This window comes from Xenopus tropicalis, chromosome 2 (assembly GCF_000004195.4).
Source record: "Xenopus tropicalis strain Nigerian chromosome 2, UCB_Xtro_10.0, whole genome shotgun sequence".
In the NCBI taxonomy this organism is placed as follows: domain Eukaryota; kingdom Metazoa; phylum Chordata; class Amphibia; order Anura; family Pipidae; genus Xenopus; species Xenopus tropicalis.
Window position 1 is genome coordinate 83,244,450 of NC_030678.2, and position 26,602 is coordinate 83,271,051.

At 38.5% G+C, this 26,602-nt stretch overlaps 1 protein-coding gene across 6 annotated transcripts in view; it reads right to left on the reverse strand.

Annotated features, from left to right (window-relative positions):
* The window catches only part of ptpru (protein tyrosine phosphatase receptor type U), a 72,610-nt gene that overhangs the window by 30,086 nt on the left and 15,922 nt on the right, over window positions 1-26,602 (reverse strand). For all 6 annotated transcript variants that reach the window (XM_012957373.3, XM_004911581.4, XM_012957375.3 and 3 more), the window contains exons 2-9: window positions 6,046-6,165; window positions 5,562-5,833; window positions 5,158-5,239; window positions 4,963-5,078; window positions 4,146-4,320; window positions 3,653-3,946; window positions 3,226-3,519; window positions 2,480-2,589 (exon numbers count right to left, since the gene is read on the reverse strand). In XM_012957373.3, coding sequence (XP_012812827.1) covers window positions 2,480-2,589; window positions 3,226-3,519; window positions 3,653-3,946; window positions 4,146-4,320; window positions 4,963-5,078; window positions 5,158-5,239; window positions 5,562-5,833; window positions 6,046-6,165 — 1,463 coding nt within the window. The remainder of the gene's footprint in view (window positions 1-2,479; window positions 2,590-3,225; window positions 3,520-3,652; window positions 3,947-4,145; window positions 4,321-4,962; window positions 5,079-5,157; window positions 5,240-5,561; window positions 5,834-6,045; window positions 6,166-26,602) is intronic.

Here is a 26,602-nt window from a genome sequence, read left to right on the forward strand (position 1 = left end):
CAAAATTATTATGACTGTCATAACTCATGCATTTCCTAATAAATTCTCAGTTTACAGTTGTAATTTTTAAAGAGTTTTATCAATTTGACAGTTTAAACAGGATTTTTGTATTTGAAGATATTCCTTTAAGTGCCAAATGATTTACTTGTGCATTTGATTATGTTTATATTCTATATTACTGGTTCTCATTCTTGTCCACAGTCTTTGGCATATCATTTAACTAAATTAATATGCATTACTAATAGATCCATGCAGCTGATTAACCTGCATGTGCCTCTGTGAAGATGTTAAAATATTATGTGCTGGTGGGGATGGCCTAAGGAAAGGCATTGGTACCACTCATAAATCTATTTTTTAACATCTAAAATTTGTCCCAGAAGTTAATTACAATCGCCCACCCCACCTCTCTAATTTTGTTATTCTTTGGATCCTATACCTGCACAACTTTGAAATAATGACTGCCCTAAGCATACTCATTTTTCATTTTCATAGAATCAGGCTTATTTAATAATTGTTTAACCAATTAGATCAAGCTGACTACACGAGCCAGAGAGTGAATTATCTCTCTTTATTACCAAAGGTTATTGGTTAGCTTTCCATACAATATGTTTTCATTCTCACACCTTTTTTAATGTCTAGAGGTTAATGAGGGATAATCTAGAAATGCCAAGCTTGTTTTTTCTAAAAAAGAAAGTAGCTTGATTGCTATTGATGCTAAATAATTTCATGAGACACAGAAATTCAGTGGGTGGAATTTCAGTGCAGGCAAAATGTGAAACTATTTTGATCAGAAGTATAATAAAATGCTAACTATTTAAGGCTAGTGCCACACCAGGCTGATTCTCGGCCTGCAATTACAGGCAGGCCAAGAATCTGCCCCTATTCTCCTAACTGCTTTCTCAAGTGCCTGTACCCAGAGCTACTGCGTTGGCACAGGTGCAGGTACATGGAGCCGATTTCAGGGCAGAAATATTTGAACCTGAACCTGGGACAACACAGTGGCTTAGTGTGCAAGCACATTAGAAAGCAGTTGTACGTTTAAATGCAACAATCTAAAACTAACATTCAGACTGCAATTGTAGAATAAAGCCCTGGAAATGCATTGAAGGATGTTCTGAGCAAGAAATAGTTGGCAGACACCAATCGTACGAATGTGACTTCCTGGAAATGCATTGAAGGTCCCCTGAGGATATCGTCAGATACACAATACATACGCAGATTTTATTGTTATCTGACAGATATTTTCTAACCTGTCCGATCGACTAAACAACTGATCGTACATAAAATAAACGGGACGATAATTTGGAGCCCACACAGTCTCAAAGTTGTACAAAACTATGTTTCATACGATTATATCAGTGCATTTATGGCCAGCTTATGAAGTACAATTACTACAGAAAACCCTGTTTGAATAAGAAAAGCATAAAAGAGAGAGCTCCTGTTACTTCTTAGTCAGCCAAGCCTTAGTATCACCAAGAACCAGTTTTCATTTATGTGGGGGGTGGGTTTTGGCTGGCTTTGAACTAATAGGGGATGCACCTTTAAATGCAATGCAATTCAGAGAGAATCAGATAAAAAATATTACATTTCAACTAGAGTAAAAAAGCTTGACTAAGGCAATTGAGACAAACTCTCTAACCATACTGCCTATGTACAGACAGCTAGAAACAAGAGAAATGTTACTAAGCAAAACTAAACTAAGTTATAAAAGTGGAATGGCTAAATAAAAGAAATAGAAGTAGTTATTCAGAATACACAAACTGGGGAGCACTGGAAGATGCATAGCACTGGGAATCCCTGCTATCTATTTTTATTCCACCTTGTAACCCACGGTGCAGAGCATAGCTTGCACCTACTAATGCTATAGCCTTAGTAAATTAGTTTTTATAAGTCTTTTTTAAGCCAGAGCCCTCTTTTTCACATCTACAGACTCAGTATACTGAAATCTGTACAAGACGAACAGAGAACTACTATTAAAAAAGTGATCCAGATCATACACAGGAAATGATGGACTAGCAAGTTTGGTATCTGTAGATAATAAGATTCTGAGACTGTATACAGGGATACATCATAATCGATAAAGTAACATATAAAGATCAATAAAGCAATTACAAATGTGCAGCATGGTTTGAGAAGGCACAGACCATGTCACATTATAGAATAATACTTCTGCAATGGAAACAGGTAGAAGTTTCAACAATTGCAGTGCAATCACCACAAGATGCACTGTCCACAGAGCAAAGGACAAATACTGTTTAGGAGAGACAACTTGTATCTGGAAATATACAAGTGTAAAAATACACAACTTGCCATTTATATAGATAAATGACAAAAATAACAAAATTCTATGCCTTTCCTGTCTACACAAAAAAAGTCTAGGCAAAAATGCATTGGTGACAAAATTCCATAATAAAAGTTTTCTGTATATCTATTTTGGATAATTCTAGAAATATTTATAGAAAATCCAAGATACACTTACTTCATACTGTGTGAGAACTCCATTGGGTTCTACAGGTTTATCCCACATCAGTAATACTGCATCTTCTTGTGGAACAAGGATGAGAGATTCTGAGGCAATGCTTCCTGGGACTGAGCAAGGGGATACAAAAGCAAAGTGATAGCTAGTATATTTGTTACTTTTATACTAATAAAGTAGTTTTTCATTTCAAAATTGTTTCAGTTTTCATAAAATGTTAACTTGGTTTTATTAATTTATCTAATCTCAGCCAAGAAAAATATCCATGTATGTCTGTGAGGGAAAAACATCAGATACCATTAGAAAGAACAAATAAATTTGGTCTAAGTCTGTAAAACCATGGTAACATATATATTTAGTCTAAAAACAAACCTACAGAAATATTTTAAGGGCAGTACATTCCTGCCATAGGGTCATTTAACAGTCACTGCGACTAATCACATGCGGTTTTTCACTTCACAAAGGAATTACCACAATTTTTTAAAAGGTTGCGGCAGCTAATTGCTGTGTGTCTTGTCTATGGCAGGGTATTTTCTGGCATTTATTGACAAGTAGCTCTGTGTACTTTCACCCTAAATCTATTCCAAAAACACAAAGGTTTACATTAAACTGACCTAACTACAACTAAATGAAGGTGCTTTATAGATATCTTTGGTAGATTTAGAAAGCCTTTTTTAAGTTGAAGAATGGAAGTGTCAAGAACATTATTAAAGCTGTGAACATTAACAGTACCACATACGTATACACACCATCCTCCTGGGTATGGCAGGTCACTTCTTTGCCTTCTTTCCTGCCTTCTGGATTTGTGATGATAAGGTGACAATGGACTGCCCGGTATGGTGCCAGTCCATGCAGGGTATACTGGCTTGATCCTCCTTCTGCTGTTACACAGTCTTGAATGCTGCTTAATTCTGTGTGGTAGCACAGCATCACAGAGAATGTGTGACATCGGGTTATGTTAAAACCTACTGCCTCCCATTGTAAGGTTAACTGGCGGGGCTGTTCTGCTGAGCAGGACAGGCCTTTAGGGGCACGCATAGGTTCTGAAAAAGAGTTGAAGGGTAGCTTTTTGATCAATCATACAAATTTCAGATTCATGTATGTTACACATGCAAATTATTTGCTGATTAAAGCTTGTTCCCCTACTTTTCATGGACCACCACCAACTGTAAATACCTGCACATTTAGTTCTGCTGATTAATGCCGGGCCAGGCTTTCCAGTGCCTCCCTCCCCAGGGCGGGTGAGCAACACAGATATGTGATATTGTGAATCAGGATCCAGGTGCCAAAGTTTATAGGTGTGAGCAGTGACAGCATGCCTTTCCTTCCATGAACTCCCGCTGACACGATATTCAATCTCCCTGCGTACTATGGGTCCATCTCCAATGATGGAACGGGTATTCAACTGAACAATAAGATAGGTAGGACCAGCGCGAAGGAGCTGTGGGGGAGCAATAGGGGTTGGGGGTTCTGTGGAATGGAATTTAAAAAAATATATATGTTAATCAATAATGCATATTGTATTGCGCATGCCCCTTAGCAACAATATGAAACAATTTATATACTGCAAGGTGGCTATTTGGGGTATAGAGCTCTGCCAATAGGAAATTCATGCAGTGCATAAGTGTAAACAGTTCTGTCTCTTGCGATTGTGTATGCACAAGTTTACCTTTTACCACAAGTTCAGCAAAATTAGAAACCCCTGCTCCATGGATGGAGCAGCTCACACAACGGTACAAATCCTGTTCACTGGGTCCTGCATCCTGAAGTTGAAAGGATACAAGGAATCTGTGGTGACTAACCCGCTGTATAACCCCAGCTGAAGTAATTCCACCATTCTGCCTCTGTGAACCAAAGAAACAAGCAACACCATCAGAATATAAATCCGTCTCCTGCTGCTGTCATATCAGCAATGTCCTCTAACTCTCAAAAAACAACTATTAAGAGGAATACAGAATACTATAATGGTACATTCAGAATAAACTCCCTCCTGTGCAAATTTTTGTACCGGAACACTTCCCACAATTCTGGCTCATAATCAAGACACCTAATATATCCAATAATCCCCAGACTGTTCCTTTTATTCACATTTCACAGCTGAGTTCTGCTTCCAAAGGATTACTCAAAATTGAGCAGTCTGGCTGAGACTGATGTTACATATAACCTACCCTGTCCTTGTTTTAGCACTTTTCATTTCTAGAAAAATACTTTTGATTGGTATTCACTAGGTTGTAAATTGAATTCATCCATTAAAACACAGAGCTATGTCATAACATTTTTATTTTTTGCATTTATACAGTTTGCTTAATCAGTTTATTCAGTGCATTAATCTAGAACAGGAACATTATAAACTACCTACTCTCTAACTACTTTAACTATGACCTTCAAATCCTTATTTTAGTTTTGTTTATTGGAGATTTCTGAGAACTGTAGTTCAGCCACAGCTGATGTACTATATGGATATCCCTTGAACCAGAATCCCTTACCTGAAGCAGAAAACTTTCTCCATCATTAGCCCTGCCTGATGCAGGACACTGGAATGTGGCATTCTGCCCAGCATTTACTTCCACCTCCCCCAAGCGGGAGAAGTGAGGGGCACGAGCTGTAATTAAAGAAAGGAGAAATATGTGAGGATAGTGCAAATCTAACCAGACATAAACTCAATTAACTCTGATACTTACTGCACGGGTAACTAAATAAGAGAATGTCATCCAGTCCAATGTATCCTTGGGGAGTACCAGAAACCTCAGCTTCAAACAGAATCTAGAACAGAAAGCAGAGTACTCATTGTACAGCACAGGACACAAACACAAATAACAAATACTACTGAAAAGAGTAAGGGTAAACGGACAACTTAGTGAAATGTAATTTTACAGCAATATACATTATCATCATCGTACCAATTATAAATCACCAGCACAACTAGGAAACAACAAAAATGTGCATAGCATACCATAAGAAGATAGAAAAAGGAGCACAGCATTATGATAATAAATTGCCCCTACGTTCAGTTTGTAAACAAAAAAACATTGTATGCTTAATAAGCTGAGTAGAAATTTGTTAAATGATGACCATAGTCCCTCACCTGGTACTCGCTAGGCCAGAAAGTACTGACTGCCAGCTCTGCCTGGTGCCACTGTTTCCCACGGGGTCCAGACACCTCCCAAACCGCAGTCCCCAGGGGTCCCCCATTCACCCGTACATAAACACGCAAAGTGCCAGGACCCCGTGCATCTCTGCTATGTAGCAAGTAACTGAACTGTAGACAGTGGGTGTCATTCTCACTCAGTGGCTGAAAAAGGAGTTGTGCTCGCTTTCCAGGGGCATGCTGGGAAGAGTTCACCATGAGATAAGAACCTGCATTTATATTGGAACAGAGACTGTGTTTAAAAAGTGCTAGATGATACCAAGAGAAAGGAATGGGAAACATCCAAGGATTAATATGAATAAAAAGAAAACAACATTTATGGCAGCACGTTCTTCACAATCTTTTGTACTCTTGAGCACTTCTGACTTCCCTTCAGTTTTCATTGGTTTATAAGAAATGTCTTTTTTTGCTGGTCACATACCTGGGGCTAAATCATTGTCTTTGTTGGGAAAGTGAACCAGTTCCCAGTCAAAATCATCAAGTGTGCCTTGTGTCACTTCACAGGGGCCGATGTCACCATGAGCTTCAAAGGTGCAGCCAGCTGAAGAGGAAAGCCACATAGGAAGTCAGATATTCAGTCCATACAATGTAACTCTCTCAGTGCCTCAGAGAATCAGTCTGGATGTGCACCAAAGCACATATCCTGCACTAAGCAATAACAAAATGTCTACTTGGCAGAGACGTAATTTGCTTTAAATAATAATAAAACACAATCTAGTTAACATTTTTTATTATTTATAATTAAAATACACATGATACTTCCATTGTCCAAGTCTGTTGCTGGCTTGGAAGGTGAGACATGACTGCATTAAGTTATGACAGATAAATTCGTAGTTTTTTTAGGTCACAGATCATACACATGCATTTGCCCAGCTTTTAGTGATGCTATAGCTCAAAGCATCTGTCTGGGCAGGCAAAGCGCCACATGTTTTCCCACCAGCAATTCACTTTATTGGCGGTGGGAAAGCGTTTTGGGTGCAGATAAACACAAACGGACCAAAAGTTGGTGAAAATATGCCAATGTGAACACAAATGGAACAAACATTTGTGAATATTTTTGTTTTTATTTTTGCAACTACTTTTGACGCTATAGAGGTGTAACTCTTTCTTAGCCTTAACCACTGCTTTGGCTTCTTTTAAAGTAGAGCATATTACCCTATTTCTCAGCTGGGCTTTGGAATGTTGTGTGGAAGAAGGTAACAGTGTTGTTGAACTACACCTCTCATGCTTCAACTAATCAGGGTAATGGATGCCAGAGGTTCTTAACTATTATCAGATTTATTGAACACACAGAGATTGTACTTACGCAGCACAGAGTATCAGACAGATTTTAATAGTGACTTTTACAGGCAAAGCAAAAGCACTGGCACCATTGTGGAAACAAAAATAGTAGGTTTTAAGTTAATGTGTTGGATCCCTTACAGTTCAATAATTCAGGGAAAATAATACTAGCCTAATGCCATATTCTAATAAGGACTCCTTCACTTTAAGTCAAGTATTGCAATGAGAAAGCTACCGCCAATATATCAGCCCTTAGCTGGAGCTCACTGCTGCTCTAGCTAGCTAAATCTCACACCACTAAGAGGTGTTTTTTTAATTACCTGGTTTACAGGGTCCCTGTTCTCTAACTTTGACTAAATAAACAATGCCTTTAGGACACTCTTCTTTCCTGAGGCTTTACACTTCAGGCTCTCCAGCGCAGCAAGTAGAAGCCAAAATAAAAAAGCCATGCGCTCCCACCTGTTTTATTAAAAATGTACATAAACATTACATTACATCCAATAGGTATGCCCCAGTAAGGGCAGACACAACAGCTTTGGATACAGGTACAGAGAAAAGCAGATACAGCATAGGTGTTTATCCACAAGCAGAGAATCAGTCGTGTGTGGCATTTACCTAATGCCAGCACATTCTCCCATGGCAGGAACGCTTTCTTTTACTAATTATTACTAGTTGCCAGTACAATTACAGTCTCTTGTGTTCAAAATCACTCATATTTGTGAGCATTAGTTTCACTGATATTTCTTTTTCATTTTCAGGCAGAAAGCCATGCAGTGAGAATCAAACTCATGGCAAAACTGACAGGCACACAAATAAATCATCAGAGGAATTTTTAATGCAGCAAGTGTTAAAAAAAAACAAAAATAATCGTCCGTGGCCGGCACACCCTTCAATACTTTGTCAAAAATTTATTGAAAACATATTGTTTTTAAAACCGACGTTTCAGTCCTCATTAGGACCTTTCTCAAGGATAAAATCCTTTCGGTCCTCATTAGGACCTTTCTCAAGGATAAAATCCTTGAGAAATAGGACCGAAACGTCGGTTTTAAAAACAATATGTTTTCAATAAATTTTTGACAAAGTATTGAAGGGTGTGCCGGCCACGGACGATTATTATTTTCTATATATATATATATATATATATATATATATATATATATATATATATATATACAGTGGTGTGAAAAACTATTTGCCCCCTTCCTGATTTCTTATTCTTTTGCATGTTTGTCACACTTAAATGTTTCTGCTCATCAAAAACCGTTAACTATTAGTCAAAGATAACATAATTGAACGCAAAATGCAGTTTTTAAATGAAGGTTTACGTTATTAAGGGAGAAAAAAAACTCCAAATCTACATGGCCCTGTGTGAAAAAGTGATTGCCCCCCTTGTTAAAAAATAACTTAACTGTGGTTTATCAATTTCAATTTTCAATTTCAATATCAATTTCTGTAGTCACCCCCAGGCCTGATTACTGCCACACCTGTTTCAATCAAGAAATCACTTAAATAGGAGCTACCTGACACAGAGAAGTAGACCAAAAGCACCTCAAAAGCTAGACATCATGCCAAGATCCAAAGAAATTCAGGAACAAATGAGAAAAAAAGTAATTGAGATCTATCAGTCTGGTAAAGGTTATAAAGCCATTTCTAAAGCTTTGGGACTCCAGCGAACCACAGTGAGAGCCATTATCCACAAATGGCAAAAACATGGAACAGTGGTGAACCTTCCCAGGAGTGGCCGGCCGACCAAAATTACCCCAAGAGCGCAGAGACAACTCATCCGAGAGGCCACAAAAGACCCCAGGACAACATCTAAAGAACTGCAGGCCTCACTTGCCTCAATTAAGGTCAGTGTTCACGACTCCATCATAAGAAAGAGACTGGGCAAAAACGGCCTGCATGGCAGATTTCCAAGGCACAAACCACTTTTAAGCAAAAAGAACATTAAGGCTCGTCTCAATTTTGCTAAAAAACATCTCAATGATTGCCAAGACTTTTGGGAAAATACCTTGTGGACCGACGAGACAAAAGTTGAACTTTTTGGAAGGTGCGTGTCCCGTTACATCTGGCGTAAAAGTAACACAGCATTTCAGAAAAAGAACATCATACCAACAGTAAAATATGGTGGTGGTAGTGTGATGGTCTGGGGTTGTTTTGCTGCTTCAGGACCTGGAAGGCTTGCTGTGATAGATGGAACCATGAATTCTACTGTCTACCAAAAAATCCTGAAGGAGAATGTCCGGCCATCTGTTCGTCAACTCAAGCTGAAGCGATCTTGGGTGCTGCAGCAGGACAATGACCCAAAACACACCAGCAAATCCACCTCTGAATGGCTGAAGAAAAACAAAATGAAGACTTTGGAGTGGCCTAGTCAAAGTCCTGACCTGAATCCTATTGAGATGTTGTGGCATGACCTTAAAAAGGCGGTTCATGCTAGAAAACCCTCAAATAAAGCTGAATTACAACAATTCTGCAAAGATGAGTGGGCCAAAATTCCTCCAGAGCGCTGTAAAAGACTCGTTGCAAGTTATCGCAAACGCTTGATTGCAGTTATTGCTGCTAAGGGTGGCCCAACCAGTTATTAGGTTCAGGGGGCAATTACTTTTTCACACAGGGCCATGTAGGTTTGGATTTTTTTTCTCCCTAAATAATAAAAACCCTCATTTAAAAACTGCATTTTGTGTTTACTTGTGTTATCTTTGACTAATAGTTAAATGTGTTTGATGAGCAGAAACATTTTGTGTGACAAACATGCAAAAGAATAAGAAATCAGGAAGGGGGCAAATAGTTTTTCACACCACTGTATATATTGTGGTAAACTACAAATTGTGATATTAGGCTCCACCAGTATGCACAAGTCACTATATATTGGCTCAGAAAGGCCTGGGTTCAATCTCTGACAACCAGTTCAGTGTCAATTTTCTTGTGGCTTTAGGCAAATCACTTATCTCTGCTCCCCAGGCGCAAAACATATACTGTAATCTTTGCAAGGGAGAGGCCCATTGTTCTTGAATAACATTGTTATGCATAATTAGTAGCTCTATAGAAGGCTAAAGATAATGCCATATTTTGTTTGCTATATTCTGTAAATCCTTGTTACCTATGGTGGCTTTTTTTTACAGCTTGTCTACTAATCTTCTATAATATCCTATTGTCTTTTATTTTCCTGTTTCAGCATCTGTTGGGTGACCCTTTGATAAACTGCTAACAAGGTAATTATATTGGCCTTCGGCCAAAAGCCAGTTTTGTAGGCTCCCCAGTTTTAGTGGTTGCAAAAATATTCTACCATTGCATTTTTCTTGAAGACTAGAAGAATCATTTACTGCAAACAACTGATAAGTTGGACACAACTTGAAATGGAATGCACACTAAAATTTTTGGGGAAAAACATTGACATGTTCAAAAAATGCAATACCCTGTTCTGCAGTTGTAAAAGAGCCTTCAAAAATGCTCTATTCCACAGATGCCAGAAGGAGGCACCTATTTCCTGTCTGCTAAAGGCAGGTGTTATGTACATACTCCAGGTGTTACATATGCACACCATAGCATAGCAAGTTTTTCACCTTCACCAAAAGCCTCACTTGCTTTGGGTTGAATGGGAAAGACTGTGTACTCTGAATTCCCTCTTATTGGCACTGAGGAAATAACTGAATTTTAACCTATGTCTTAAATCCAAGGGATTGCAACAGGAGTGGGAGTTGGAGCTGAAAAAAGCAGAAATTTAATGCCATATTTTCTGGGCTTTGACTGGTTTACAAACAGAAGATCAAAAAAGCTTCAATGTTCTCTTTATATCTTTAAATTAGGAATACTAATATTTACAGAGATGCATTAAAAGAAAAAAGGAAGAAGTTGCACCCTCAGGAATTAATGTCAAAGATATCTTTACTGATGTGTTAAAAGCATTGCTGCACACAGTGTTTTTAGGCAACCTATTGGTAATAATAGGCATAACAATCTCCCATATCCCTATCGTATATGAGAACGCTACTAAGAACCAAAATAAAATACAGGTATAGGATCTATTATCCACAGTGCTTGGGACCTGAGGTTTTCAGAATAAGGTATATTTTATTACAAGTCTATTCAATCTAGAGATTTCCAAAAACCTTTACAGACCAGTAATCCCATTCCTGTAGTTAGTTTTTATAAAAATCCCATTCCTGTAGTTAGTTGTAAATACACTAAATGACAAAATGGAGAAACAAAAAAGATAATAGTCAATAAATACATTGAGTTCAAATAAACCAGATAAAACTAAGGGGATGATTATGAAGCTTTTCTCATCCAGTTTTTGGCAATCAGTTGCAGACACTGTAAATGAGTTCTGGAAATCATATTTCCTGCAATCAATTGTTTTGACTCACTGCCACCTGCTGAAAGCAGGTATTTGGTTCCTTTGTTCTCCATAAAAATGAGCTCTTGACCTTCACCAAAAGCATTTGCGAATTATGGTTGCTAATATGGTTGCTATCCCAAATTTCAGCAAAACTGCTCCTCATCCTGGGCCCTGGAGTGAAAGGCAGGCGTGTTTCACTGCAGGAAAACGCAGGGCAAAATGCCTGTGAGATTGAGCCCTAAAGGGGTACACTGATGCTTGTGCAAGATTAAAGTAATATGAATGGGGGCAACCTTTATGAAGAAACCAATGAATGCTTATTTTGCATTAATTTGTTCACTTTGCACATTCCATTTGCCATCATAAAAGAAGCTTTGGTTGCGCTTATAAAGCCAGAACTACCATAAGGGAAGAGAGTGTTCTTGCATCACACGTAGGCAAAAGTGCAAGGTGTGCAGCATGCTAATGGTGCATCTTTATTTAGAGTACAAGGACGTGCAACAACCTCTACATAAATGAGTACTATGAGCATTATTGTTTTATAACAACTTACAGATCCTTTGTTATTCAGGGTAAATATCTAAACATATGAATATAAATTAAGCAGACTGTGAAGCGGGTGCTTGGAGATCCCATCTTTCATTCATTTACTCATATAATTATGTATTATTTTCATTTTGGAGCAAAACTATAACTGAAAAATATGATCAGGCTTTGCATTAGCATTTAGCAAGGCTATGAATTGCAGCCGTATTTAGCAAAACATCCGAGAGCAATCATATAAAAATCTCCTTATTGCTTGTTTAGCCTTCCCATAAGAACTTTTATTTAACTAATCAAATCTTGTAAATACAACATGTACTTAGTTAACAATTTAGGATCTGGAGTCCACAGACTAAAGGTAGAAACAATAAAAATTCTACCGCAACCTTTCGATTCAGCCATAAACATAGATTTTTCTCGGGCACCTTTAACCTGGCCGATCGACATGATGACCGATAACCGCAGCCTTTGCAATATCGGTGGCCTCTTCAAGTCGCCATACACACACCAAATATTGTACAAAACGAGGTTTCGTACAATAATATCGGTGCATGTATGGCCGATTTAAGAATGAAGTCTAGCTCCATACACCTTGAGGGAAAGCTAAACAAATCCTTAATATTAATACAACTTAGAATTTAAGAAACTTTATGCCCAGCAAAGCCAAATGTTCTTTATATATTCAAGGAATTGTGGCTGTATTCTGGTTTAAGGGTAAACTAAGATAAATTCAGTTGTAAAGGACTAACCTTTCTCAACAGAGATACCAACCCAGGTTAGGCCCACCCCTGATATACACCAACCATACCCCTACTCCAAAAATCCACCACCCAGCCCCAGTAGTGTTATCTGCTGAGCTGCTTTGGAGGACTTTGGTGATATATTTAGGCATGTCAATCAAGCGGGTAGGGATTCAGGTGCAAACTACTGAAAGTGAGTGACATGCCTGTTGCTGCTGGTGGCCAGGTGAGAGGGAGTTAAATTAGGGTGACTCCTAAAAAATTGCAGTTGAGTTGACATGTCTGCAGTTATCCAAGTTTAAATACAAAGGGATCACAGTCTACAATAAATTTATGGATTAAATGCCTCATTAATGTTCCCAGCATCAACCACATTTTGATCAGCTGTGACTACGGAAAAACGGATAATTTTTAGCATATAATCTGGTTAAAATGAATATACTATCTGTTTTTGCTGTACAGGTATGGGATCCCTTATCCGGAAACCCGTTATCCAGAATGGTCTGAATCACGGAAAGACCATCTCCCATTGACTCCATTATAAGCAAATAATTCTAATTTTTTTAAAATTACATAGTTACATAGTTACATAGGGTTGAAAAAAGTCCATCAAGTTCAACCCATCCAAGTAAACCCAGCACACACAACCCACACCTACCAATCTATACACTCACATACATAAACTATATATACAACCACTAATACTAACTGTAGATATTAGTATCACAATAGCCTTGGATATTCTGATTGTTCAATAACTCATCCAGGCCCCTCTTAAAGGACAATGAAAGGTTAATATAAATTAAAAGTAAGTCTAAAGGCATTCTTTTTAAGTACTTACTGCATATCTAAATTCCCAGATCCCTGCTTGCTTCTCTGAGATATGGTGCTGGCAGCCTACAGCAGTGTGAAGACTCCAGTGACATCACTGAAATCTCTCTCCCCTTCCTGTAGGCTGCCAGTGGCAGTCTTCCTATTCTCTGATCATGTGTGTAACTTGATCCTGTCTCCTGTTCTGAGCTACACATGCCCACCAGCCAATCAGAAGCGGATCTGGCAGAGGGGAGGGGGGGAGGGAATGAAACACATGTGCAGTATGAAGCAAGGAGGGAAAGGAAGGGAGAATACCTTTTTAGAGATGACTGCCTGTTCTAGAAAACGTGAAGTAAGTGTGACTGAGTAAATATTTGATTAGGTGAGCCAAAAATGTGGCATTTTTACTAAACAATAGGAGGACTATTGGGCAGTATGCTTTTTAAATTTTGACTTGCATTCTCCTTTAAAGGCATTAACAGAATCTGCCATTACCACATCACTAGGAAGGGCATTCCACAACCTCACCACCCTCACCGTGAAAAACCACCTACGTTGCTTCAAATGGAAGCTCCATTCCTCTAATCTAAAGGGGTGACCTCTGGTGCATTGATTGTTTTTATGGGAAAAAAAGAACATCCCCTATCTGCCTATAATCCCCTCTAATGTACTTGTACAGAGTAATCATGTCCCCTCGCAAGCGCCTCTTTTCCAGAGAAAACAACCCCAACCTCGACTGTCTAAGCTCATAGCTTAACCCTTTCACTGCCAACAATGTGCGCCGTACGTTGTTTGGCAGATAAAGGTACTCTCTGCAGAAGCGGCATGTGCCGCTTCTGCAGAGAGTTCTGAGTGATGACAGCCCCCTGGGCAACGAGCCAGGGGGGCTGTCATGTCGGCCCTGCGACGCAATTGTCGCAGGGCCGACCTCTAAGCAGCAGACGCGATCGCATCGCGTCTGCTGCTTAGTCTTTACTTCCTGCTTCCTGTTGGCCCCCCTCAAGCACCGGCCGGATAAAGACTGCAGCAGGAGGACCAGGACTGCGATCCCTGCTTCAGGACAAGTAAGGTGGGGGTTTTTTTGCACTTTTGCACACTCACACTTGCAGTTTTTGTTTGTTTGTTTGTTTTGTTTCCATTTTGCACACTTATATACACTTATATACACTAATATACACACTTACACACTGTCACACAACTTTTACACATGTACACACATGTTTTTATTTATTTTTTTACCACTTTGTTTTTAGTTTCTTTTCCCTAAAAACTGTATATTTTGACAGCGTGACTATTGGATCAGATATTCTGACCACTAATTACACTGTCATGTGACTTATTTTGACGTTTCACTAATTCGCACAATTTTTGTGGTTTTATTGCATTTTTATCCCTGTATTTGTATTCCTGATCTGTTTTTAGCATAACTTTGCCATGTGTAACTTTGGTGTAGAAAAATAACTTTACCTATTTTGAAATCATCAGAATGTGTACTTTCCAAAAATATATGGTTGTCTGGGGGTCTCTGTATAGTTAGGGGGGGTTACTGCACAAAATACACTGTCAGGGGGCTCTGTGTGCAAAAGCTGAGTTGGCAGGCAAAAAATCCATATGCACTATTTTCATTTTGTGGTCAGTACATACCGCAGACTTTGGTATATCTATACATATTGGGCATCAAACTGTTCAGTAGACCTCTGGTGTTCCTATTTGGGGTGATTTGCCTTTGTATGCAAGAAATTGTGTGAGATAAATGCAGCAAATTGCAACATTTTTAGGCGATTTTCTGAAATGTCATTAAAACCACTAACTTTAGGAAAGCTTTGCAGATTGGTACTTCGGTGTAGAAAGGATTCTTTACCAATGTTGGATTTGTCAGAATGTGTACTTTCCCAAAAATATATGGTTTTCTGGGTTTTTCTGTATAGTTAGGGGGTGTTACGGCACATAATATGCTGTCAGGGGGCTCTGTATGCAAAAGCTGAGTTGGCCGGCAAGAAATCCTTATGTGCTGTTTTCATTTCGGGGTCAGTACATACCACAGACTTTGGTATATCTATGCATTTTGGGCATCAAACTGTTCAGTAGACCTTAGGTGTTCCTATTTGGGGTGAATTGCCATTGTACACAAGAAATTGTGTGAGGTAAATGCGGCAAATTGCAACTTTTTTTAGGCAATTTTCTGAAATGTCATAAAAATCGGCAAACAGGAAAGCTTTATGGCTTGGTACTTTTGGAGTAATGTACCCATTATAGATTCAGGGGAATGTGTACTTTCCAAAAATATATGGCTTTCTGGGGTGAGTGTTCTATTTTTGTACCAATATCCCACATGAAGGATGTAAATGTGTTGATTTTGCAGGAGCTGAAATGACAGATCATATGGGGGTATGTTCCCATTGGGGCCCCTATATGCCACATATTTGGGTAAACCTATACATATTGGGCACCAAACTGTTCAGTGGACCCCTGGCATTCAAATTTAGGGGGTTTTATCTTGATACCTAATGCTATGTGGGAGATAAGATGTTGTAAAGTGGAAGCTCTGAGGGTTTTTTTGGAAATGTCATCAAAATTGCTACATTTAGAAAAGCTTTGCGGCTTGGTACTTTGGAGTAGAAAGACATGGGTACCCATTTCAGATTCGGGGGAATGTGTACTTTCCAAAAATATATGACTTTCTGGGGTGAGCGTACTTTTTACTAGCTTTATCCCACATATAATGATGTAAATGTGTTGCTTTTGCTGGAGCTGAAATTACAGAAATGATAGATTATGTTCCCATTGGGGCCCCTACATGCCACATACTTGGGTAAACCTATACATATTGGGCATCAAACTGTTCAGTGGACCCCTGGCATTCAAATTTAGGGTGTTTTATCTTGGTACCTAATGCTATGTGGGAGATAAAATGCTGCTAATTGGAAGCTTTGAGGGGATTTTTGGAAATGTCATCAAAATTTCTACATTTAGAAAAGCTTTGCGGCTCTGTATTTTGGAGTAGAAAGACATGGGTACCCATTTTAGATTCGGGAGAATGTGTACTTTCCAAAAATATATGGATCTCTGGGGTGAGCATACTTTATACTAGCTTTATTCCCCATATAATGATGTAAATGTGTTGATTTTGCAGGAGCTGAAATGACAGATCATATGGGGGTATGTTCACATTGGAGCCCTTACATGCCACATACTTAGGTAAACCTATACATATTGGGCATCAAACTGTTCAGTGGACCCCTGGCGTTCATATTTAGGGTGTTTTATTTGGTTACTCTATGACCTATAGGAGATCAGATACTATAGACTGGAAGCTTTGAAGTGATTTTTTTTAAAATTTTACAAATTTTGATAAATAACCAATAAGGAATGCATTGCGACTTGATAGTTTGGAGTAGACAGACAGTTGTTCCTATTCTGGATTCCCCAGAATCTGTTCTTTCCAAAAATGTGTAATTTTATGGGATAAACCTTCTGTTAGTGGATTTTTTGGCCTTGAAATCTAAAGTATGAAGCTTTCTGAAGCAGTGCTTTGAAAATTTGGTAGTGTACTGCTGGGAGTTTTTGACCTATACAAGTGAGAAAACTTCATAAAACTATATATATTTGGTATTGGCACATTCAGGAGACATGGGACTTTTCAGATCAGTTGTATTTTTGTGCATAAAATAATTTTTGTTTCTGGTATGTGTGTTTATATTATGGAAAATGTGATTTTTTTTAAAAAATTTAGGAATTACACCAAAATTCTATCATATTTTGAAAGCTTAGGTTGTCCTGCAAAAAACAATATATTGTTTTCTTGGGTAAACTAAAAGTCCCCCAGAGGAAAGGCCCCTAAAGTGAAACAGTGCAAAAGTTCCACTTCTACGGCTGGCAGTGAAAGGGTTTAATCTTCCATCCCCTTTACCAGTTTAGTTGCACGTCTCTGCACTCTCTCCAGCTCATTAAAATACTTCTTAAGGACTGCAGCCCAAAACTGCACTGCATACTCAAGGTGAGGCCTTACCAAGGACCTATAAAGGGGCAAAATTATGTTCTCATCCCTTGAGACAATGCACTTTTTTATACAAAACAGCACTTTATTTGCTTTAGTAGCCACAGAATGACACTGCCTGGAATCAGACAACTTGTTATCTACTAAAAACCCCTAGATCCTTCTCCATTAAGGAGATAGTTACTGTGAAAGAGCTGCTCTGTATAACTTTGAACACCTTACAATTTCTAGTAAATAAAGGTGGGCTAGCCCTTCCAAATTTTTAAAAAATATTTCTAAGCAACATAGGTGGTCCATGTCAGATTTTTAGTTGATGCTATAACAGTTTGACTGCAGAGCTAAATGTCTGCAACTCTTTATTAATTTCTATAGGATTTTTAAAAGCATGAAGGGTGAAAATGTACCTATTAATATATATGCCCCAAAAATCCCATAGAAACAAACAGAGATAGACAAACAATCCCTATTTCCACACTATGATAAACATGCCCCCAATGTGTCCATTACTCTATTAGTCCATTACTACATTACTTAAAAACTATGACCACAGTTATGATGACATGGCGGCCTTGAATGACAGGGAATTTATATTTTTTTACATAAACCCAACTAAAGGAAGCATGTTCCAAAAAGGGGTATTTTCCCTTTAAATGCTGTTTTCCGATTACAAATTCTTAGGTCTGGATAAAACCCTCACAAGATGGGAGATCCTGTGGCCCATCTAATTTTCTTGTGAGTTCAAGTACTGGAAGACTAAAGAGAGCACAGAAGATAACAGCTTGCACCTACATGGTATAAATGATAGAGAAAAGCTTTTTTCAACTACTTCCTTCTGTCAGTAGAATTAAAGACCTCAATAATGCAATTATTTGTTGCCTTCCATTTATTGTAAGCACTTGAGGGATTTTTGCATAGATGTTGCCTATAGGATTGTTTGACACATGCATTATGAATCCATGTAATTACCTTAAACAAAACATATTCTATTTTGCACCAGGTTTTTTTTGTTGTGTTTTTCACTGCATTGGACTGAAGAATTGTCGGAGTGAGTTGAAAATGTGTCAAATTACTACCTGTATGATATTAATTCTAAAATATTGTTTGCAGCTGACAATTAAATGATGTTGTTATCAGAATAGGGCTTTATTCATTACTGAAAGACTTGTTCACTACTAAATTTTGGGCAGAGATGGCAGATAAACTGCAGGTACATGCAGTGCTTGCTGTATGCGCAATACCAAGCCATATAAAATTTACAGTAAAAATGAATACTGGGATTTGAGAGAGAGTTGTCTGCTGAGTTGAGCTGAAGCTATTGCACCAGCAGAGCAAGCAGTGAGTTCATGAAATGTATTTCAATTCTTAGGATGGAATCAGATGGTAACGGGTGCATCATAGAATGTATAATCATATGCATATTTCACAGACAGGATGGGAGTCACATAAACACTTTAGGCCATTTGCTGTTGCTAAATGCAGTCAGATAATCTAAGCAGGTAATAGGGATATGGGGATACAGCAAACAAGTATAATTGCCATGCCAATTGGATCACAATTGATTAAACCATAGAAAAGGGTTGAGTAATGAAAACAGTATCACGTATGGTATCAGCATCAATACCAGACCAGTGCCCCATAAGCTAATAAATACATTGCATGCATGCAGAAGGGAATATATTCAAAATAAATACTTAAACTCAGAAATAGAGAAAAAGTCAGATAATTGGAATTTTTTAAATTAGATTTTACAATAAATCAACCTTAGCAAACATTTGTGTACAGCAGCATTGTTATTATTTTTTATTTATATAGCACTGACATATTCTGCAATACTTAAACATCGTTCACATCACTCTCTGCCCCAACAGAGCTTACAAAGTAAGGTCACAAACACATTATGAACTGGAGCCAGTAAAATTGCCTGTCTGTTTTTGGAGTTTGGATGGAATCCAGGGTGGCTAGAAAAAAAAACCCACATAGACATGAGGAGAACATATAAACTCCTTGCAGATAGTCCCCTAGCTTGAATCAAACCTAGGACCATGCAGTTATTCAAAAAAGTGATTTCATCGCTATAGACAAGACTCCTTAGTAAATCTGATGAAAAGTGAAGAGTGCTATAAGCAACTCTTTAATGAAGCATAATATGTTAATACAATGCCCAGGTTATATCAACACCCCCATCCCCACCTTCCTATGGCCCCAGCACCAAGTACCAACAAGCCATAAACACATTTTTCATAGTTAAGAGCTTTGTTAATAACTTCATCACAGAAACTAAGTAGTAACACAACCTTTTAACTAAAATAAGCCCCTAAGGCTGTGTGCATCTGGATTGTCTCATAACAAAGCATGCAAACACAGTTCTGTTAGTTGTTCCTATTTACCTTTTATAAAATAGTTTTAATAAAGAAACAACATTTTCTATACTCATTATGAACAGATTACAGATAACATCTAGCAGCTTGTTAATAGCATTAAGCAATATCTGAAATAAATATATTTAGTAAAAGATTTGGTGAAACTTCAGTTGCAGCAGTTCTTAGTAATATTAAATTAGAGCTTGACTAACATTTGTTTAAATAGTGGGGGCTGGTGGTAATGATATTACAGGGCAGAGCGCTACTGTTTATGTCAGAATGACCAACTGGTTGCATCACAATGCAGCATGAAAAGGTCAGGTAATGGCTTGTTTATTCACAGCCTTACTAACTTGTACTCAATGGCATCTTATATGGAATGACTGCTGCTGATTCCTGGAACACAATTACCCCCACAACCGGATAAATAAAAGGTATTTAGTGATGCTTTTTCCTTATATTGATATTCATATTAGCTTTCCGCTTTTAAAAATCTGATACTGTTAAATTCTGTGGAATACTCTAAACCAATATAAATAAGTACATACATATTTTTCATTCATATTGGAAACTACAGTTTAAACAATAAACCAATGTTTCAAAACAAATAAAGTAAATGTAATAGTACTGAAAATGTTGACGGCAAGTCAATATTAACTGTGCAGGTTGGATTAAGCGTATGTGCCAGCTGCATTAAAACAGCTTATGGAGCAACTTGGGGAAAGCAGTTAACATTACCCTCCTTACTTTGCCATTAATATTTTGCATCTCCCCAACCTCATATTCTATGACACTGCTGGAAGAATTTATTCAGGTTCAGATGAAACAAAAATGGCTTAACAGAATGTGGCAAGCCAGAGTGGGGCTTGTAAACTTGTGGATATATGTTCAGTTCTGGTTAATCACTACAATCTAATATAACCCTTGTTTTATACCCCATTAGGAGTATGGAGATACAGCTTGATAAGAATTAGCATTTTTATTGTTTTTTTATCAGTTTTACCAAAGCAAATGTGTTTTTTTGCCCATAAAGTACTAAAGGGATTCCCTGTTCGTGTGTTTAAATTTTTGAGTTACAATTATGCTTAAATAAGTGAATTTATTTATGTTCCTGAGATGGAGAATCTGAGCGGGTTGATTTCAGGAGATGGGTCAATGTAAAAGATTACTCTTATTTATTTATATAGCACCAACATATTCTGCCGCACTACCAAGATTTTACATCATTCTTTTTACATCATCACATGACATACTGGCCGAGTAGAGCTTACTATCTAAGGTCTCAGGTAAGCATTTATAATCACTTGAACTCTTTAGTGATTTGCCTTTCCTTCTCCTTTACTAAAGATTATTAAAGATAGAGACCAGTTGTACCAACAGTACCCACTAGTCTTCTGATTTGTGGGTCCAGAAGTATGGCAACCTGACTCACCAGATCTGACTATATTTAAAGCACGCTCTTCCAACATCAGCCCTTTTGATTTTTACAGATTTGGATCAAGAGAAGTTCATAAAGCTACTCTAAAGAATTTACTAATATAGATTGTCTGTAGTTCACATTATGGTATACCTCCAAGTCCTAAAGGAAATTATTTCTTTGAGATAACTTGTTCATTTTAGATAGCAGAGTATGTTCTCACCTCCCACTGATAAGCAGCACATAACACTTTTTGCATTTGAAGTGGTGGTCAGGGTTATTTCAGCATCTCTCCATATGTGATGAAATGACGTTCACTTCCCATATGTTATATGGCATATATTATATAGTTACTGCATTACACTCACTGTTCAATTTTAGACACCACAAGTATGAAGAGTGAATTTATATACAGTGATGAGCAATATAATTTCACGGACGTCACATGTGGCCCCTGAATTTGAAAAAGATCCAAAAAACATAGTTTATGTTGGTCTTAGCACAATATAGCAAGATATACTCTATGATTATTGATGCACTGGTCAACAAAAGTTGGGCCACACCTGACCTTAACCAGCCCCTTCCTGTCCAAACCCAGTGCACCATGATTAAATAAATACTAGTGATGTGCAGCAGAACACAATCATCCTTTGCAGGTGGGTGCAGGCAAGTTAGGGTCTGGCTCAGTTGGGTGCAGGCAGGTTAGGGTCTGGTGCGAGTTTTTGCCTATCTGTAAATCACTTTTATATACCTGCATCAAGTCCACCCCTCTCTGTCACTGGAAGTGGGATTGGCAGGTGCAAGTATATGAACACGAGATGCAACAAAACAAGGAGAAGGAACTGGAGTGTGCTTACGTGTGTTATGTGTCTAAAAGACTTTTTAAAAGCATGCCAGTTATGCTTCTAGTTCTGTTAAATAAGCAAGTTAATCTGAAGTCTCAGTGAGTTAATGAAGGAAGACATTTAGTTGTTTTCCAAGCTATATCATGTATAGGGAGGACAGAACAACAGCCTTACATTAATCTAGCAATAAGAATAAATACATTTTGGTTTACATAGAAGCATTCCAGTACACCACATAATATAAGTGCAGACAGTAGACAAAGGCTTCTGTGTTGGTCACCTAGAACTTGAGGTGCAGCTAAGCTTTCAAATACATTCATAAAAGTAATTGCTTATGTGCAGGTCTCAAAAGTGCAGCAGTTTCTAATGGAAGACTGCATATTTTACAAAGAGTATAGATTCTTATTGTTTCAGACACCGTGAAACTAGTAGAATATGGATTTCTTTATAATGTAACGCTATTTATCTATTATCTTTGTTCCTGGTTAACATGTGTATATTTAAGTAACAGAGCCCTTTGTATTAAAAAGAATTTTCCTGGAACTAGATAATTAACCCATTAGAAATTTTTATACTGTTGTGACTGAAAGGGAGATAGAAGTTCAATAATAACACTAACAGGGTGGACAAAGTCAGAAAGGATGAGTGATGACAGGAAACCCAAGAGGCAGATGCTTCCTGCACAACTAATCTCTTCCATTGTCTTTGAAAAAATCACTAAAATCCATAGCAAGTCACACACATGGCAGTGGACTGAAGGGGGGTCTGGCTATCAATCCCCAAAATATTTTTCTTACAGGAATTAAATATATAAGCATTTAAGTGTGCTACCTCTTTAGTCCAGTATGCCTTCTACTTTTACACTTATTACTTGCAATATATTATTATTATTATTTTTATTATTATTATTAACATATATTTATAAAGCGCCAGTATATTCTGCAGCACAGTACAGTGAGTTTATACACTGGATATACAGAACTACATACTAAGCAACCAATAACAGATACAAGAGGTTAAGAGGGCTCTGCCCAAAAGAGTTTACAAGCTATTGGGTAAGGGCTAGTGCCAGTTTACATTCATGAAACAGGTTAATCCCCAGATTCATTACTACAGAAACAACTATCACTAGATCTTATAGTTCTTATAGTTATACAGTGGATATAAAAAGTCTACACACCCCTGGTAAAATGTCAGGTTCCTGTGCTGTACAAAAATGAGACAAAGATAAATCATTTATTTTTCCACCTTTAATGTGACCTATAAACTGTACCACTCAATTGAAAAACAAACTGAAATCTTTTAGGTGGAGGGAAAAAAACCAAAAAAACTAAAATAATGTGATTGCATAAGTGTGCACACCCTCTTCTAACTGGGGATGTAGCTGTGTTCAGAATTAAGCAATCACATTCAAAATCATGTTAAATAGGAGTCAGCATACACCTGCCATCATTTAAAGTGCCTCTGATTAACCCCAAATAAAGTTCAGCTGCTCTAGTTGGTCTTTCCTGACATTTTTTTAGTCGCATTCCCACAGCAAAAGCCATGGTCCACAGAGAGCTTCCAAAGCATCAGAGGGATCTCACTGCAGGAGAAGGGTACAAAAGAATTTCCAAGGCATTAGATATACCATGGAACACAGTAAAGACAGTCATCATCAAGTGGAGAAAATATGGCACAACAGTGACATTACCAAGAACTGGACGTCCCTCCAAAATTGATGAAAAGACGAGAAGAAAACTGGCCAGGGAGGCTAACAAGAGGTCTACAGCAACATTAAAGGAGTTACAGGAATATCTGGCAAGTACTGGCTGTGTGGTACATGTGACAACAATCTCTCATATTCTTCATATGTCTGGGCTATGGGGTAGAATGGCAAGACGAAAGCCTTTTCTTACGAAGAAAAACATCCAAGCCTGGCTACATTTTGCAAAAACACATCTGAAGTCTCCCAAAAGCATGTGGGAAAAGGTGTTATGGTCTGATGAAACCAAGGTTGAACTTTTTGGCCACAATTCCAAAAAATATGTTTGTCGCAAAAACAATACTGCACATCACCAAAAGAACACCATACCCACAGTGAAGCATGGTGGTGGCAGCATCATGCTTTGGGGCTGTTTTTCTTCAGCAGGAATTGGGGCCTTAGTTAAGATAGAGGGAATTATGAACAGTTCCAAATACCAGTCAATATTGGCACAAAAGCTTCAGGCTTCTGCTAGAAAGCTGAACATGAGGAGAAACTTCATCTTTCAGCATGAAAACAACCCAAAGCATACATCCAAATCAACAAAGGAATGGCTTCACTGGAAGAAGATTAAATTATTTGGGGTTAATCAGAGGCACTTTAAATGATGGCAGGTGTATGCTGACTCCTATTTAACATGAATGTGATTGCTTAATTATGAATACAGCTACATCCCCAGTTAGAAGAGGATGTGCACACTTATGCAAACACATTTTAGTTTTTTTGGTTTTCTTCCCTCCACCTAAAAGATTTCAGTTTGTACAGTGGTACAGTTTATAGGTCATATTAAAGGTGGAAAAAGTTCTGAAATGATTTATCTTTTGTCTCATTTTTGCACAGGAACCTGACATTTTATAGACTTTTTATATCCACTGAAGATCTTATAATGTAGAGCAGGGCTGTCCAACTGGCAGCCTGCGGGCCGCATGGGGCCCGCAACCCCCCTCTGTGTAGTCCCCCACCTGTCTGGCTGCTTTGATGGCTTACCTTTGTGTAAGATTTAAATGGTATCAGTACTGAGATTAACTGGCCCCCTGCATTGCTCACACCTCAGATTCAGGCTGTAATCCCCCTGTATTGTTTAATCATGTAATCCCCTGTGTTGTTCACACCTTTTAATGCTTGATTGTTTTCTCCCTGTATTGTTCACACCTCAGGCTCAGGCTGTAATCACCCACATTGTTCACACCTCAGACATTCCCTCTGACACATCCAGCATTGTGTCTCTGTATGCTGCCTGTGTGTGCCATAGGGCAGGCATAGTGTGGCACACATAGGCAGGGGAGGGCAGGAATAGTATGGCACACATAGGCAGGGGAGGGCAGGCATAGTATGGCACACATAGGCAGGAGAGGACAAGCATAGTATGGCACACACAGGCAGGGGAGGGCAGGCATAGTATAGCACACATAGGCAGGGGAGGGCAGGCAGAGTATGGCACACACAGGCAGGGTAGGGCAAGCAGTACTCTCCCTGCTCTATGCCTCCCCTATGCTGCCTGTGTGTGCCATACTCTGGCTTCCCTATGCTGCCCATGGGTGCCAAACTCTGCCTTTTCGTATGTTGCCTGTGTGTGCCATACTCTGCCTGCCCTATGCTGCCCGTGTGTGCCATACTCTGCCTTTTCTTATGTTGGCTGTGTGTGCCTTACTCTCCCTGCCCTATGCTGCCTGTGGGAGGTGAACCTGGCAGGGGTTTGTTCTGGGAGTTTGTTAGCATTTGGAAATAGTCATTATATGGTCCCTAATGTGTGTAATTATGTGCAGAGGGTTCAAAACTGGCTTCCATTATCGGCCCTCCACCATGTAGGCCAGAAAAATTCCAGCCCTCGATACCACAGAAGTTGGACAGCACTGGTGTAGAGTAAAGTTCAAATCCTTTTGCTCTGGCTCAAACACAGATTAGTAATTTTACCTTGAATTTTTGGGAGTCACCCTCCCACACCTGGTTGCCCCCAGTAAAAGCCCAAAAATCCTCAAGAGCAGCCAGAGTAGGGAGCAAGGTTGGGGGCGTGGACAGTGGGTGTGGATGGGGTGGAGAGTGGAGCAGTTGTGGCCAAACACACCCAGATCCCTTTACATCTAACGCTGAGTACCATTATGGAGGTTCACTCAGGCTCTTGTACCTTACTTCAGAAATATTAGTTCTTTTGCTAACAGATTTCCTTTGTACTGTCTATATTCTAAGTAAAACTATTAAATATAATATACTGCACTGACAACATAATATTAATTAATACTGACCAATGAGAAACCTTACATTATATAAGCAACCTGTTCTTCTCTAGTTGCAGCTAATCTAACTGACAGGACCCCCTTGACTTGGACAAAAATCCAGCGTACTTTAAAGGGAAAATATACTTACCTTTTTGACATAAAAAAGTGCATAAACATTACAAGAACTGAAAAAAATATACAAATAAGTATATATTTTTAAAAGGCATTTGTGATTGTTTGCCTCTGACCCACACAGACCTTATCCCATAGCTCCCAACTTGCCCAATTTTCACAGGACAGTCCCTCTTTTGACAGCTTAACCCACAGTAGGATTCTTACTGAAAAGTCCCTCATTTCCCTTGATCTCCTGCACTGAATGCTAAAAAAGATAGAAGTTTAATTAAAAAGTAGCTTTTGGCAGAGAGCCCAGAAATCTTACCAAGCTTCACCTGCAGTGTTTCTCACATTTAATTAAATAAGTATCTTTTGGCAGAGAGCCCAGAAAGTTAACAAGCCACAGCTTTACTTAGATACAATTGTAACTAATAAGCTAAACAGGTCTCTTGGGAAACTTGCAGCTTAAAGGACAATTTAGCTTTTTAAACAAAACTGTAATAACACAAGACCCCCAAACCCCCCAAAAATGTGTTCAAACTTTAACAGCAATGAAATGGTGCAGG